This window comes from Neolamprologus brichardi, chromosome 11 (genome assembly GCF_056152115.1).
Source record: "Neolamprologus brichardi isolate AB-2024 chromosome 11, ASM5615211v1, whole genome shotgun sequence".
In the NCBI taxonomy this organism is placed as follows: Eukaryota; Metazoa; Chordata; class Actinopteri; order Cichliformes; family Cichlidae; genus Neolamprologus; species Neolamprologus brichardi.
The window spans coordinates 12,380,919-12,397,934 of NC_142114.1; the positions used below are offsets into that span (position 1 = coordinate 12,380,919).

A 17,016-nucleotide genomic window follows, 5' to 3' on the forward strand; every position below is an offset into this window, starting at 1 on the left:
AGGCGTGATTTGTGTCAGATAGAGGGCAGCAAGAGCGACAGGGAAGTGACACCTGTCATGATGTATGGCTTTAAAAAAAGAAAGACAAATAAGATAAATGAACCAAAACAGTTAAACAATGTGAAGCAAAGGAGAAGATCATAAAGATATATTTTCCTTATTCATTTATAATATTATCCTTCCAGATGTGTTTAGATCAGTGTCATATTAAAACAGTGTTTTTTTTTTAATAACATTAAAAAAATTACTAGTTGAAATTGAGATTGTGCTGCAAGTCCTTGACGATAAATAGATTAACTTATAAATTAAACAATTCAATAGTTTTTTTGGCTAGGAGCTGAGCATGCCGTTTTTCTTGTTTTTTTTATGAAGAGAGAAAAACAAAACAAAACACAAAATACTGCGGGTTTACTTAACCCGAGATCAATCCAAATGATTGCATAATTAAATAGTCAAAGTCAAGTTTTATTCAAATTTTTAAAAATGTGACTCATTTTTGAAATATAGATTAAAATGTTCTTGTGTAACAGCTTTATCAGATTTAATTCATTCATCCATTTAAAAATGAAGTCAAGTCAATAAAGTTTAATTTGACTTTGACTTGACTTCATTTTTAAATTAGGATGAAACTATGAAAAAATCTGTGATACAGCTTTCATTGCTGGGGAAATTTCAGATTTCAAAACAATGATTAAAACGTTTATATTATATTATATTATATTATATTATATTATATTATATTATATTATATTATATTATATTATATTATATTATATTATATTATATTATATTATATTATATTATATGTGTGATAAAATAGTTCCTGACGGGGGAACTAGTCATGTTTTAACTGTGTTTCAAATCGACTTCTTTTACATGACGAACAAGATGCATTTGTTTTGTACAAAAGAGATTTCCAGGCGGGTGGAACATTATCGCTTTTCTTATCCGCTCAGTTGAACCGTACACGGCAAACGCCAAGCCACGAAACAAACACTTCACCAGGAAGCCTTGGCTAGCGTTGTTTATAACCACCATTAGGGTTGACTTATAATGATAGCTTCTAGCTAATTTTTACGTTTAAATGTTAACGATATTAAAAGCCATACCTTGAGACGTCGGTATTAGAGGTCTGTCTTTTAGGAAACAGAATTTTAATTATAAATAATAGCTTTATCTCGGCTCTACTACCCGTCGTTTACAAGCTTTCTCTAAACATCAGCTGTTCCAGGTGAGTCGCGATATGTCCGAGTCCGGTCACAGTCAACCCGGCATGTATGGGCAAGGGCGCAGGAGGAGGCGACGCCGAGGGGACAGAGATGTTGGCCCTCCGGGGCAAAATCTGTCCGGACCCAGTCGAGATCGGGATTACCAACCGAGAGAGCGAAGGGTACTTCAAACGATATGCTGCTTTGGCCTCTGATTTTATCTTCTCTACATCAAAATACTCACTCTAATCATTTTCTTTCCAGGATGGAAGCGAGGATCCACCAGGTCCTCTAATTCAGAAGACCCCCATCATTCTTGCAAAACCTCCCGGAGAAAGGGTAGGTGGGCTTATCTTTGAGACCACAAACTATAGTCTACAGTTTAAATTTGTGAGGTATCATTTTGCTTACTCTAACCGAATAGGAAGAATAGCCAAAATCAAAGAATATTCACAATGCCAGAACAAAACGAGCCATGCTTGTTTCTGCCTACGAAGCACTTCCATCTCCAATTCGTGCTGTTGTTTATATATTCTAAGGCTAAGCCCTCACAGAATACACCTGCCAGTGGAACACCAGTCCTTGAGAAGCCCATCATGCTAATGAAGGCCAGGGACGATGGAGTGAAGCCAGGGACACCTACTGAGTCGGCTGCACAGTCCTCTGGTCCACCCTCTAAGATAGAGAGGGAAGGGCAGCGACCTACTCAGCCTGTATACCAGATCCAAAACAGAGGAATGAGTGCTTCTGCATCGAGCAGTGCATTGGACCGTGAGTTGTTATAGACTCTACAAAAAGACATTTTATTTTCTTCTCCAAATGCAAAAGTATGTTCATGTGCAATAATTAAGGCTACAAGCTTTCATGTGACTTCCAGCCATGGTTGGGCAGTCCAAACTCCTTCCTCCGGAGAAAATGAAGCACAGCATTAAACTGGTGGATGATCAGATGAATTGGTGTGACAGTGCCATGGAGGTAAATCCATAGCATATAATACATTTAGTTGATTTTGCAGATTTAAACAGTGCTTTCAGTTTACTTTATGATATGTGGTCAAAGGAAGCTGAGTGATGTTGTTGTGATGTGTTGCAGTATTTGAGGGACCAGACAGACATGTTGGTGGTGGGAGTTATTGGCTTGCAGGGAACTGGGAAATCCACCATCATGTCGCTGTTATCTGCCAACACTCCTGAGGAAGATCAAAGGTAAGGTTAAAGAATAAGATCAAGATGTAAAGTGTTCTGCACTACACACACTACTGAGGTTTTTGCAGACACGTGACAACTAAATATACGGTGTTCAGTTTGGACCTGTGACAATCATGCTGATGGGTTAGGATGAAATGAATGCGACACCAGTTAGAGACCATTCCACACCTGTATAGCACCCACTGGGAAAAATCTGTATTTCCTGGATGGAGGTTGGCAGCAGTTGCATTGAAATGATTGCCAAAGTTTCAGTCACACCGGACTAGATACTATTTCATGACTCGCATTTAAAAATTTGGAGTCCCTGATGGTTTGGCAAAAACCTCCTTGTTGAGCAATATCCGCATGACTCACGTGAGAAATCTCAGTAGTGTTTTGGTTTGGGCCAAACTGTCATTCACATAGGCTTAACTGGTGATTTTTAAATTGCAGAAGGTTTGGATTTGAAATGATGAAAGTGCTTAATTACACTAAAGACAGGAAAAAGGTCTTTGGTTTGTCTTAAAGCACGTTGAGTGGTCACTGATAATAGAAAAGGACTCTATAATTGCCATTCACTTAAATTGATCCAACACACAAACTGTAGGGAACGGTGATGTGATGTGATGGCTGAAGCTCAAGAGGTGGCGCATTTCATTTACTATTTAGAAGGTTATTGGTTTAAACCCTAGGTGCTCCAGTCTGCATGCCAAATATCCTTGGGCAACATACTTATTCCTAAATTCCTCTCCGATGCATCCATCAGAGTGTGACGCACATAACCCAGGAGGTGCCCAGGAGGCACTTTCCCTTATTCAAGTGAAATGCCTACTTAGGTTAAGGGGGAATGAGGTAATACAACAGTAGAACTTGTCTGAATACATTTTATCCCTCCCATCAAAACACAGAACATCTAGTTCCCAACCACTGAGCCGTGGCACATAGGTGTGTCGTGTAAGATTATGTGGTTCCACTCCCGCAGGGAAAAATTATCAATATGCTTTTTGTAACATTTTGTTTGGTGGTGTGCCATGTGATTTTTCTAATGTGAAATATACTCAATATAATACTCTATATTTGTCTGATAATTACAGATGCATTTCTTTTTTTAAAGGATCAATGCGAGTACTTTAATAATTAATTTGAGAAAAATCCCTTGAACAGTTCTTTGGAGGTGATATTGAATAAAAACGTGTGTTTGTTTGAACAGGAGTTTTGTATTCAGACCCCAGACTCAAGAAATCAAGGAAAGAGGCGGAAATCAGAGCACAGGGATTGATTTCTTCATCACACAGGAGAGGGTTATCTTCTTGGATACACAGGTATGAATGAAGTATTGTGATTAGAATGACAGTTTCTACGGTTTACTGTAGTATTTTCTTTTTGCTGTCAGAATGTAAGTTGGTACAAACTGTCTGTAATGTTAACCTTGGAACTGCAAGATGTCTAACTGTGGTTAAGGATTTGTTGTGCTGAAGCAACAACATGTTTCACTGTGTTTAAATGTCGTTCTTCAGCCAATGCTTAGCCCATCAATTCTGGATCATCTTATCAACAATGATCGGAAGTTACCTCCAGAATACAATCTTCCTCATACATATGTTGAGATGCAGGTATGTGGCTGGCCTGCGGAGAACAGTATATAATAATATGAATGCTGGTGTAAACACCTGTGAACTTTAGTTTTGGGATTCATTGTTTGATGTTGGTTTAGTGATCATATTTATTCTTTTCTACAAATAAAGCATGTTTGTACTCTCTGTATAATTCCTCTACAGTCTCTTCAGATCGCTGCCTTCCTGTTTACAGTGTGTCATGTTGTAATTGTGGTTCAAGACTGGTTCACTGATTTGAACCTTTACAGGTAAGTACTTTAGGTCTGCAATGGACCTGTGCTCTCAAGATGGTTGTGATTATAATTTTGAAGCCCAATACTCTCAAAGGAATGCTGAACATTTCATGCTATATCTTAAAAGGATATTTGTTTTTGCTTTTTCATAAGCTCAGCAATGTTGTTCTTTCAGCCAGTCTGACATTTTAAACAGGCAAATCCAGACCTGTGTAAAATGTCAGACTCCATGCCCATCTAACATGTGCTGACATTTATTACCTTTTAATCCATTTGGATCAGTTCATGACTCATTTTCTTCACACAGCATAAAAAACAATCTGAGCAACTCTGGCTATGTGATTAAAAACCTTTTCCCTGTGCATAGCATTCTTGCCTTATGCTGAAAATATTGCCATTAAAAGCAGGTTTTCACTAACTTTGTACATAGCTTAAAATGATATCTCTGTAGTAGAAAGCTACAGTTTTAATCAGCACAAATATTGATATGATTATGTATTGTTTTGGCTTCCTTTGGTGAAAAATCAATGTCAGATTACCAAACAATGTTTTTACCAGGGTTATTGCCAAGTAGCATCTCACACTGGCACAGCAAGAAATTGGCAGATTCTGTATATTTACATATGTAACTATCCAAGCAAATTTTACCTGTACTCTTTCCACTCAGTAAAATGATCTAATTCTCATTATTATTGCTTCTTGTGACACAAATTGATTCCACAGCTGAAGTTATAATATGGTGTCACCTTTATGGACAGGTTTCTTCAGACTGCTGAGATGCTGAAACCTTCCACACCATCTGCAAGCCACGACAGCACCGGCTCTTCAGGCAGTGATGACGGAGCAGAGTATTATCCACATATAGGTGGCTGTTTAATGCTGACGCGCTATATTTGACACACAAACCAAATTTAAGCATGTCAAAGTTTAAATTTCTTTCTCCCCCAGTTTTTCTCCAGAACAAGGCCAGACGGGATGATTTCTGCCCAAGAAATCTGAAGAACATGCATATGGTGGTCGATAAATTAATGGCTCATTCTCACCTCAAATACAAAGGTGCAAAACTACAACAAATTTCTCTTTATGTTAATGTTTTATGTGTAAGTAGTAATGAATGCCAGTAAGGGAGCTGGGAAAAGAAAATGAATGTGATATGGTGGCAAAAAAAAGTTAAGTAAATGCTAAGAAATTATCTACATTTACAGTACTGTGCAAATCTTGAGTCACCCCTCAAAACATGAAAAAAAAAACATGAATGGAAATGCAGTGTATAAGGAAAATACGAAACGTTAAAGTCAGTATTTGGAATGACTACTTTTTCTCTCCTGAACTCTCTTAGGCAAGCTTTGTTATCATTTCTTTAAGCAGTCTTCAGGAACTGTTCTCCACATTTATTGAAGGACAGTCAAAACTCTTCTTTCGACGTTGGCTGACTTTTGTTACATTTTCTCTGGATGATTGCAAACAGTTTTAATTATTTTTGATGTCCAGGTTCTGGGGAGGCCAATCCATGACTGATATAGGGCTGGGCGATATGAGGAAAATCTAATATTGTGTAATTTTTTTACTATATCAAGATACTTGATATATATCGCGATATGTTTAAATAACCTCCAAAACAAGTGTCATTTTCAATCATGCAGTGCCAAAAATGACACTGGTGTACTCATTTAATTTTTTTCTACAAAGAATCTGAATGAATTGAAATGTTTTATTTTAACAGTAACCATCAGTTTCATACAGGGATTTTTCACAAATGACTATGCTGTCACAGTAAGTCTCTTTCTGTGGTCAACACTAGACCTTTAACAAATAAAGATCAAAGCAACACAAAAAAAACTTTGAGCAATAATTCACGAGACAAAACAACTGAAATTAAAAAGGTGCTCCTTTGTGCTTTACAACATATAAAAAAATGTGATGACCTCAAATTATAGAGACAAAAGTCTACATAATGACTATAAAAACGACTGACCAAGAACAGTCACTGTTATCACAGATGGTTTATTTGAGGTTTTCTTTGGTGTGGGGAGACGTTGACATGCAGAGTTTAAATTGGTCTTAATTTTGCAGTTGAACTTGTGGTACTGATACCTTTAGGGGCATAATTTTACAGCATGATTCGCAAATTACCCCATTTTGTTTGGCATCCTCCTTGTGAAAGTCAAACAACAGCGAGTCTCATTCCCTCACTCATCCGATACTCATGCTGTTGCTATTTTTCCTTATCCAGGAGTATATAAAGACATATCCTCAACGCAGTTGCTGGGTAGAAGAATTTCTGGGTGGGGCGTTTATAGCGCCCACCCCCAGACTGATAGTGTTCCTGTGAGTGTTTTTCTAGCCAGGTATGCTTTTATGGCATTGACAGTGTGTTTGGGATCATTCTCCCATGATCAATGTCAAAATTAATCCTTTTCTGCATTCATAACTCTATCAACACCACTGGCTGAAATACCTCCTCAAACTATGACCCTCTACCATGTTATACAGATGGCTGTAGACAATCACTGCTGTGCCTCTCTTCTGACCTCCATACATATCAGTGATGATTTAACCCAAAAGTTCTAAATGTTCATTCAGGAGTGGTAAAAGGCTCCATCAGGTTTATGGTGTTTCTAGATGAAAACCTTTTGTTTGCTTTGTACTTGTGAGCAAAATGACATTTTGTGACTGTTCAAAGGTTTTTAGTGAATGTGTTTGGTTTTGTAGTCCTGTAAACAAAGCATCACTTCTGAAGTGGATTAACAGGCTGGCCACAACTACAACATGTGTTTTATTCTCAGGAACATTATCCATGCTCGACTGCAATGTCTTCCCAGGCCTGGGGCAGGACTATCTGACAACCGAGGTCAATATGTTCTTGCTTCCTGTGCAGGAAAATGACGGGGAGGATAATTTGACCAAAGCAGGTTACAAACATTTATTCTTCTCATAAGGTAAAACTCAAGTGACCTCTCGTGTGTTGTGTGAAAAATAAATGAATCTTTGTATGTTGTTTAGGGTCAGGAACATACCCACTGTTCTCTCTGCTCCCCGGCTATAGAGGACACCCGACCTTTTCCACCATGGTTTCAAAACTCCGCAGCCAAATACTGGCCATGCCCCGCTGTCAGCTGTCACACACTATTCTCACTGAGAAAAACTGGTAAACATCATATCAGTACTATTTATTTATAAATGAATAATTATTTTATTCATATTCCACTATTTAAAAAGTGTAGGTGACTAATCCGTGGAAAAAAAGTGAGACAACCAAGTATAAATGAGGAAATACATCCTGCACCCAGGGTGAGAATCAGTTTTATGTTTTAAACTGGTTTGCTCAACAAAGCCATCATAAATGTCATTGTTTTTGAACTCCCATAGAAACAGTTTTTAATCCCTGTGGAAGAAATGCAAAATATCTATTAGAGATGAGGGGGTCTCTCTGCTTCCCTTTACTTTCAGTGACTACATCCTGCTGTCTTTTTGTTTTGTTTTTTGCAAACAACAGAAAATGAGCGCTGGTGGTTTGTTGTGAAATAGTTTTCTGAGGCATGGTGCAACTTGCTGCATGTACCTTACAAGCACAAAACTTTCAGAGTAGTGAAAAATATTTCTTGCTGTGGGATATCAGGTTAATTTTTTTCTGAACATGCTTAAAACAATATCAATTGAAAATGAAATAATACAGTGAAAAGAAACATATATTTCCATGCCATATAAAGAAAGTAAAAGTGTTAATAATTAAGGTTGGTGCAGAAATGCATACAATTTGGATTTTTTCTTCTTTGTACAATGTCACTGTAATTTTGTGAAATCTTGAGACATTATTGGGATTTTGTTTAAGTTTATCCCTCTGTTTCCTGTCTTAACTTTCATTGTTTTCACAGGTTTCACTATGCAGCTCGTATCTGGGATGGTGTGAAAAAGTCCTCGGCCCTCTCTGAATACAGTCGTCTGCTCTGCTGACACGTGTTGAACTGCTCTTATGTACAGTTTTATTTCACTGATCAGATCACACAAAGACGAAAGAAGTGCAGCTGAATGGGATGTTTAAAAAAAAAAACATCACTGGGGCATAAAATAAATATAATTATTCAGACTTTGAGTCCTGCTTGTTCTATAGTGTCCTGGGACTGTCCACAGGAATTCTGATAGTTACAGATAAAGTTACAGCCTGTGCAGAGGTGATGAGCGGGAAAAGAAAATGTCTTCTCTCAGCAGATCTCTAATAAAAATGTGAGAATAGTTTTTAAATTCAAGTCATTCTTGACTGTGTTTCAGTTTTGATGTACTGATACTTAACCTGTTTTATAAGGTGAAAATACAAATTTCTGTCTTGTTATTACCTTTGTAAAAAGAGTATGGTAAACATGAAAGAGAGAACTGGTGGGTCTGGTTTTTTTAAAGATATGTTGTATTGTAGAACGCATGTAGCATGAATAACAGTCAGTTTTGTTTTTCATTCAGTGCCACTAGAGTGGTTGCATGGTTAAAACATACTCTGCTGACAACTGAAACAGTCACTGGTTATCAAAGAAAAAAAAACCAATTCATGTCCGTTCTAAAAGAAAATGTTTTGCAGCCTAAATGCAGCCTAAACATATTTTAGCAATAGAATGAAACGACTTTAAAGAATATTCCATCAAATATATGATACAAAAACCATCAATTTAATAACACTAAAACTTCAGCTGTGAAAAGAAGCATATATATAGCCACCACAAAAATCAATAAGGCATTTTATTATCACTAAAACTTCAAACAAATAAACAAACTGGAACTAAACAGGTTTTTAAACTAGTTTTAATAGATATTATTCTTCCTCATACATATGTTGAAATTCAGGTATTCTATGTTTTTCTGTCAGTCCTGATGGGACTGACAGAATAGATGTTATTTTAACTTTGGAGATTTCTAACTAATACCAATTTAATTATCTAGATATAGGTTCTATGAAGTCTATTCATATATACATACATGCTGTTTCAAAGGCTTGTTTTTGATAGTCAGGTTCTTTCATTGTCAAAGGAGGAGTTAAGGAGTGGTCACAGCAAGAAGACCACTTCCCCCCAATAAGAATTACTTATAAACTGAACAGAAACTAAACAGAAATTCACTTCTATCTGACCATCACACAATGCAGATCCTTGTGCTGATCCTTGGGATGGTACTGCTCCCTAAAGGCAAGTTTTTCTTCAGTTATCTGTTCTTTAACATTTTTAAACCAGCAAGTTCTGTAATATTCAATGAAATGTTTTCTTTTTTAATGCTTTTACAACAAGTGTCATTACATCTTTATAAAGGGTTGTCTATGTTCTACAAATGATTGTACTATTTATTGTACTGTTAGCCATCTATTTTTCAAACTGTTTTAGTGAATATTTTAGAATATGTCAATGCATTGAAAGCAAGAGAAAGTTTACTTGTCTTTATCTTTGTTTTATCAGCCTGTGCTTTGAAATGTTACGAATGCATACCGGACCTCTCTGGAAGCTGCACTCAGACGACAAAAGAATGTCCTTCCAACACTCAGTGTGGATCAGTAAGAGTGACTTCATATGCAGGTTTGATATTTTATAGTTTTTATTTTATTCTTCTTTTGAACTGGTTCCGTTTTCAATGGTTCGTCTTTTTGTTGCAGGTGGTTCAAAACTGGTTGATATTAAAGGTAAAAGTTGTGCTGCGGCTGAGGAGTGTGTTCAGGCCTCAATCAACTTTGGAGGCGCCCAAACTCTAATTACCAGCAAGTGTTGCACCTCTGATCTTTGCAACTCTCAAGATGCCCCTGGTAATTTCTATCATGCTTCTTGGTATTTTGAAATGTAATTTCCTGTCCTTGAAACTTAAAAAATAAAAAATCTTTTTATCAAATATGTTGAGAAATTTAAAAGTGGGTGAATCGTCGTATTCGCTTGAATAGATCAGGGCAAAATAATCAATCTGTGAAAATTTTCTGATTGAAAATTCTCAAACAAACATATTAATAACATAAATGGTTTTTCTTTTGTTTTCTGTTGGGGGTTTTTTCCAAGCTGATGTTTTTGGCACTTAGCTAAAACAAGGAGGGGAACAAATATTACAAATATTTCTGTATTCAACAGAGGGCAGCATCTCTTCTCCAAATGGGAAAAAGTGCTTCCAATGTGTTGGAAACGATTGCACACAAACTCTAAACTGCAACGGAAATGAGGACCACTGCATCTCATCAGCAAGTAATATACCGACAGGATTCAGTGTCTGCATGTTTGTTCTTTTCTGCTCAGACAAATGTTCTGTTATTCCTTCCTTTCATTTCCTCAGTGACTGCAGGAGGACAAAAGGTGACTGTAAAGGGCTGCGCTTCCAAGCTGATTTGCTCAAGCACACAATCTGCACAGATCACAGGAATCACTGCAGCAGAAATCAGCTGCTGCCAGGGTGACCTCTGCAACAGTGCTGGGATGACAACAACATCACAGCCCAGTAGTACAACTGCTGGCACTACAGCTGTTGGCCGTCTGCTCTTTGTCACAACGCTGATCTCTCTGGTCTTGTTCTCTTAGCTGATGGAAACAACAGCATCACATCCCAGCTTTTCATACGACTGTCACAATGTTACCTCCCATTTCACCAGACCTTAAAAAATAATTGAAAATTTTGTAACTAAACATAATTTTCGGTTTGTGGAAAAAAATTAACAAATAAATTTCTTAAAATCCTATATGCATCTCTGTTTCCTTTAAATCTCAAAATCATTTTGCACGCACATTTAAAGGTTATCGTAAGGAGTCAGTGAGACATTTTCCTGAATTAATAGGAAAGTAAAATACAAATATGGTGGATTTTGACAATTATGTGTAAACAGAATAGCACAGAGTTAGTGAAGGAGTGCTTACAGTGCAAAATGTACTCATTATTCTTGAACTGTCACTTACCAACTGCCTTTCAAGTTTGTGTGACTAACACACAACCAGATGATGATTTAGAGTCAAAAGTGTAAATACACTCATCGTGGGCATTATTGGTCCAGCTAGGTTTGGGTGATTTGCATTTTTTTTTTGCAGATTGTATTTACTCTAATATAATCTATTTACAGTATTTATATTATAATATATTATATTATAATCTAATTTATTATATTGTATTATATTATATAATAATCTAATACAAACTCATATAAGATTTGTTTGATGTTCTGGCATAAACACACATATAAATACATTCTTAAAATGTATGTGTACGCGATAGTCAATATTATGGGTTATCAAATGAATAAGACATATAAAGAAAATATGGCTGAACTAATCTACCGATCCGCGGTAACTCGTTAACGGAGATTTGCCGCGTTATGGCGTTAATATCATTTTAATGAGATTAACGCTGACAGCACTATTGGGAACACAACAAATATGACTGCACATTTACGTCGACATCATCCTAGTGCAAAGGCAAGTGGAAGCAGACAAAAACAAAAAGCACACATACTACAAACTTTACCCGAGTCATTTAGACAGCCATTAGCACATGATTCTCCTTATGGGGACCTGATATGTTTAACATGCTGCTGAGAATATAGCCCAGAAGAAGCGTATAGTATAGCTTTTATTTTGGAAAGCGACATTTCTCTGTAATAAACTCTCAGAGAGTATTCCACCCCTGTATGTGTCATCAATTTGATTGATGGCCCTAGCCTCCCTAGCCTTGACCTTTTGACCTCACCGGAAGTGTACTCCGGAAGTGTGTAATATGATCCATAAGTGCGACAAATTGCATCCAGAAAGGGGGTGGGGGTGGGGGGGTACTCCGGAAGTGTGTATCGGATTCCATACTCGTGACTAATCACACCTGTTGTGAAAAAAAAAAAGTTTACTCCCTTAGCGTTAGGGGGATCTGTGGAGGGAGGAGAATAAAAACAGAGAGGGGCCAGCACTTTTCTATGCACAGACAGCAACATGGAGCCCTTCATTCTGCAGCCCTGCATTCCTCTGTACTTGTACGGGGAAGAGATCTGGGGATCAAAGAGGGAGGGGTATGGTTCCTGGGGGTGACGCATCAGGCGTCTGTTGAGTCAGTGCTGTATAGAGAGACAGAGCGGCAGTTAGTTTTCCACAGACAAACTCATAGTTTGAATTCTGTTTAAATATTATAACAATGTGATCTTTTTTCTCAGTAAAGAACTATTTCTTTTTACAATAGCGGATGTATTTTACTTTCTTATATTACAGACGAAATAAAAAACCTTTAAGATTATCTGACTAGTAACGGAATACATATATATACATATGTACACATATATAGTGCCGGGTGGAGGCAAGCTACACCATTGCTTGTACGTGTGAAAAAAAGCACAGCGCACATATTGAGAACTTGAATAAGATCCGTCGATTCATCCCGGTAAATTGCCTCCGAGAGATCGGGATGCTTCCTCCGTCTCGTACCATAAGCGTATGAGAAAAACCCCATTATTTTGGTAAGAGTGAGAGAGAGAGAGAGAGAGAGAGAGAGAGAGAGCGAGAGCGAATTGATCAAACTTTTCTACAAAACGTTATACCACTCCGGGCCAGGGGGGCGATATAGCACGGACCGGCTGGATGACTACGCCGGATGGAAACATAACCGGAAACGTGGCAGCGAGTTTCCCTTTGACCTTCATCCTGCTCCATGATCAGCCGTTAAAACTTTCCTCAATATTGCTGTAATGTAACAACAAAGTTTGTTTTTTAAGATCAGACAGGTCGCAAAACATTCCTTACACGTAGTCGCTGTATAAGCATCTGTGGCACAAATAAGCTTCAGGGACTGACTTGTTTTTTAGAACCGACCTTTGACACTTGGATGTTGGCTTAATTTTTTACACAAAGAGAAATTTGACCCTAATAATAAAAAAACACGATACTGTGGTGAATACTTATCTCAACTTTGATGGGTTTTTTCACAGCTATTTATTTAGAAAAAAGTAAAACACGTTACAAGGACACAATGCACACTGCAGAGTACATGAATGTGAATTCCTCCTCTCTATACTTACACTCCTACCTAACAAATGCCAAGTCATCATCTCCATATTGTGTATCCCACTTTTCGAGTTTCATTGAAGTGTGCCCAAGTGCACAAGATGTAAAACACTGTATTAGTTTTATAAGCCCCCGTCCCCAGTCTAACAAGATGCCATTCATTTAAGAGACTAATAATTTTTTGATTTTAAATTGTGCTAACTTCAATGCAGTAACATTTTTTTTAAAAAAAACATAGCAGAACTCATTTTTGTTGGACACAAGAACAACTCGAGCATATTTTTCAGGAGCCGAACTAGGGCTTGCAAGTTTGCCGTGGCCCTGGGGACCAGTGCGAGGCAGTGTGGCGTGGAGGGTTCAGACACTCCCACAGCGCAGACTTTGCTATCCGCACAGAGCGTTTCTGGTGTGTCTCATGCAAAAGAGACAATACAGCGTGTTTCTCTGCTCCCGGTAAGCCTGCCCTTTACAAATATCTCTTTGATTATTCAAACAGTGTTTAAATTGTGACTCGTTTGTTATCCAAAAACATTTTATCTATGTTACTGATTTAAAATATACATATATATTTCAAGTTTTTAGCTTAAACAGACTCTTGAGCAAAATCCGTAATGGCATAACCAGTGTGCAGCCTAATGTACATCTTTTAAGTGTATGCTATTCAGTACATGAAGTGTACCTCTGAAAAAGAGTCCATCATTTGTGAATTTACAGATTTATTTTTTAACCGCAGTTTTCACAAACTGTGGATGATGAAATCCTCTGTATTGTAGAAAATGTCTTTAAACTATCGCTGTTCCTACTTACTGAGTTCTGTAGCTACTTCTTTACTATGTGAATAAACAATTTGAACGAGAAAGGATTTAAAGACACATTGAAGCAAAAGTAAAAAATTTGTAATGAAATTTATGTGACCGTTCTTCTGAAATCCGACACAGTGAAAATCCAAGAGCAGCTGCAATCCTCTGCATTAATGATCTTTCTGTTTCTCTCCTTCTGCGTGTGTGTGTGTGTGTGTGTGTGTGTGCTCACAGAGAGGAAGTCACGACAGGAGTTCCCTGAGTTGACACGTATGAACCGTAAAGTCAGTTTGGACTGAGGAGCAGTTGGTAAACTACATTCAGTGTAGACAAAATTACTTTTTTATCCAATGCATGCACAAGAAATCGAATCTCTGTATCACAACGATTTCGTTAAAGCCTTAGTATTTTATGGGGACAAATTACTGTAGATCATAAATAGGGAACAAAAAAAGGAGGATGACATCAGCAATGGGAGTCATAAGTTTTGACACGTGCTTATAACTTAAAACACACAAAAAAAACCCCAGTTACAGCTGGTAAGATTTATGGTATAAACCAGACTTTCACAGTCTGCATCTTTACAGGTTTTTTCTGCTTTTGTTCACTCCTAGTGTGATTAACAAACAACAACCACAAACACAGAGCCCACTATTAGCTGCTTTTCTCCCTAAACAGTCAGTTGACTGAGAGAAATGCAGTCCATTATTGTGAAGGAGATGTGCTCCATAGTGAAACTTATATTTCTTTAACTTACATTCTATGTTCGGTTTAATCCCTTTGATGGAAAAAATGGTTAATGGGGTTTTTTTTGTTTTTTTTTTAAAACCGAGATTCCAGGGCTCATGCTTATATGGTTTTCTTTTATCCAAAAAACAGCTTAGTTTAACGATCGTGTAACTGTGTCCTTGACCTTTTTACCGGTTTGAGGAGTGGGTTCCCTGGTCCAGATATTTGGGATGATTCAAATGCTGAGTCTCCATATGCAAACAAAATGATATTTTCCGTGTTATTTCTTAAATGTGCATAAATGGGATCGGATGATGTCCGATAAAAGTAATAAACGATAAATGTAAATCAGTTTTTTAACTTTGCAGACTCATTTACAGTGAAAGCGTTAAAAAAAAACTATCATGACTTTAAAGAGATTATGAACAAAATGCATTACATTTTGTTTTTTTGCTACATTAACAACTTTCTCTGATTCTCTGCAGGACCAACGCGGACATCAGTTCAGACTGAAATCCAGTTCAGACGGCACACGCAACATGTTCAAGCATGCACGGAGGCCTTTCAGTAAATATAAGAAGATGGTTAAGGCGAGAGATTGCTATTCTGTCTTTTACATCGGTACAAAGGGAGGACTAAATGCCAAAAAAGAGAAAAGTTTCTTTTAAAAAGGACGCTTTAAAACAGTTCAAGTATCTTTGTGTTTACGGGGAGAAGGGAATAACTGCGGCCGAGGCTCTGAAAAGAGACGGTCGCTTCACCGATGACCTGGGCTACTTTGAGCTGGTTAACATCAACGACGAACGTAAGACTGAGTGCACAGACATAACTGATTGTCTAGACAATAAAAAATTCCATATATGTTTTACACAGGGAGCAGATACGGAAATAAAAGATGTAGCCATCCCAAGACAGCAGAAACCTCCACACGCATCAAATAATGCAAAGCACAGCGGTGGAGTGACATCAGTCTTAGATGTAGCACGGCAGAACGGATTGAGTCTAAAAACGGCAATCAAAAAAACGGGCAGCAGCATTGACTGTAAGGAGGTTTACAATCTACTTTGTCAGCAGTTTCCGCGTCTGAAACGATGGGTGAAGAGTAGATTCCCCAAAAATTCTTTCCAGGAAGCACTGAAAAACAGGAAGGAGAACTTTGGAAAGAGCCGACAGCCTTTTACTGAAATTCGCAGTGTTATGTTGCTGCTCGAACTGAGCGAGTCAGTTTGTCTCATAACTGGTTCCTTCATAAAGCAAGGCACAGGCTTTGTGCTATTTGACAACTTTGTCTTGACCGACGCCCACTTATTCAACTACTGGGTTAAATCAAACACACCTAACTGGCGTGAATTCGTAAATGTTACCGTGGTCTTTAACTTTGAAGACCAAGAATCAGACAGGAACAACCTCAGCGCTCAGGTGTTCATCGGCAACGATAAGTTAGATTATGTCATAGTACTTAAGCTGGAAACAGAGAAAGTGCCGCCGAGGCTCCTTAAGAGATTTGGACCTGTGCCTTCAGACGGCGAGGCCTGTGTCATCGGACACCCAGGAGGAGGAGTGAAAAAAATGAGTCCTACATGCGTCATCGAGAAAGAGAGGCGAGAGAATAATGAAAATGTAGAAGACTGCGAGGAATTTTGCAGTCTTTGTGAAATCAATCAGCAGATCAAAAACGACCCCTTTGAAAATATCTACGTCACCTACAACACTCTCATGCACCACGGTTCTTCCGGCTCCCCGGTTTTCGATGCAGAGGGACGAGTGTTTGGACTGCACAGTGGCGGGTTTTTCTACGGGTTTCCGAATCTTAACGAGTATGTGATTGAGTACGCCTTTCCTCTGCTCACTATATTTGAAAACTTTGTGGATAATCTGAAGAAAGATGAGTATGGGGAGGTGCTGGAAAGAGTTGAGCAGGAGGCAAAGGGAAATTCTCACCTAGAAAACATTATAGCCTCTGTTGTGGGGTCAAAGCAAGGCAAACCTGACGTGTTGTTGCAGGAAGTTGAGAGTAAAACAGATTCTGAGGAGGTCGGTGATGCGTGAGAATCTCCGGTCAAAGCACACACGGCTGTGTAGAGACAGAATGATCGCAGTAGTTTGTTTGCCTGTTTTGTACAGACAAGTGTTGAACTCTTATTTTACAAATTCTTAGTTTTCACTCGTTATCATTATTATTACGACAGAGGTATGGGGTTCTTGATAACCATTTTCACCATTGGTCAATAAATGTCACCATTTTTGGAAAAAACGAGGACA

General features: G+C 38.0%; 2 protein-coding genes and 1 pseudogene across 4 annotated transcripts; all 3 read left to right on the forward strand.

Moving 5' to 3' along the window:
* Nucleotides 1-911: 911 nt before the first annotated feature.
* On the forward strand, nt 912-8,491 carry smg9 (SMG9 nonsense mediated mRNA decay factor). The gene is made up of 14 exons (XM_006794755.3): nt 912-1,130; nt 1,223-1,390; nt 1,473-1,547; nt 1,748-1,979; nt 2,086-2,183; nt 2,301-2,413; nt 3,606-3,717; nt 3,913-4,008; nt 4,174-4,259; nt 5,003-5,109; nt 5,193-5,300; nt 7,031-7,156; nt 7,248-7,392; nt 8,120-8,491. The coding sequence occupies exons 2-14, from the start codon at nt 1,244-1,246 to the stop codon at nt 8,196-8,198; spliced, it is 1,524 nt and encodes a 507-aa protein (XP_006794818.2). The 5' UTR covers nt 912-1,130; nt 1,223-1,243; the 3' UTR covers nt 8,199-8,491.
* A 131-nt stretch (nt 8,492-8,622) lies between these two features.
* Nucleotides 8,623-10,932, forward strand: LOC102792488 (uncharacterized). 2 transcript variants are annotated; one of them, XM_087848118.1, is made up of 5 exons: nt 8,623-9,533; nt 9,678-9,796; nt 9,874-10,020; nt 10,334-10,444; nt 10,533-10,932. In XM_087848118.1, the coding sequence occupies exons 1-5, from the start codon at nt 9,370-9,372 to the stop codon at nt 10,772-10,774; spliced, it is 783 nt and encodes a 260-aa protein (XP_087704244.1). In that variant the 5' UTR covers nt 8,623-9,369; the 3' UTR covers nt 10,775-10,932. The 2 variants fall into 2 exon arrangements, with proteins under 2 accessions (XP_087704244.1, XP_006794816.1); XM_006794753.3 differs by having other exon boundaries at nt 8,623-9,415; nt 9,680-9,796.
* A 2,684-nt stretch (nt 10,933-13,616) lies between these two features.
* Nucleotides 13,617-16,803, forward strand: LOC102793281 (serine protease FAM111A-like; annotated as a pseudogene). Its single transcript, XR_015719757.1, has 3 exons — nt 13,617-13,678; nt 14,260-14,334; nt 15,240-16,803. The product of XR_015719757.1 is annotated as a serine protease FAM111A-like (transcript).
* Nucleotides 16,804-17,016: the final 213 nt, after the last annotated feature.

Excerpts from the sequence above, each read along its gene's own strand:
- smg9 (XM_006794755.3), top strand. The coding sequence starts at position 1,244 with ATGTCCGAGTCCGGTCACAGTCAACCCGGCATGTATGGGCAAGGGCGC. Across the intron at positions 1,980-2,085 it reads ATCGAGCAGTGCATTGGACC|CCATGGTTGGGCAGTCCAAA; the intron begins GTGAGTTGTTAT and ends TGTGACTTCCAG. Across the intron at positions 2,184-2,300 it reads GGTGTGACAGTGCCATGGAG|TATTTGAGGGACCAGACAGA; the intron begins GTAAATCCATAG and ends GATGTGTTGCAG.
- LOC102792488 (XM_087848118.1), top strand. The coding sequence starts at position 9,370 with ATGCAGATCCTTGTGCTGATCCTTGGGATGGTACTGCTCCCTAAAGGC. Across the intron at positions 9,534-9,677 it reads GTGTCATTACATCTTTATAA|AGCCTGTGCTTTGAAATGTT; the intron begins AGGGTTGTCTAT and ends CTTTGTTTTATC. Across the intron at positions 9,797-9,873 it reads AAGAGTGACTTCATATGCAG|GTGGTTCAAAACTGGTTGAT; the intron begins GTTTGATATTTT and ends TTTTTGTTGCAG.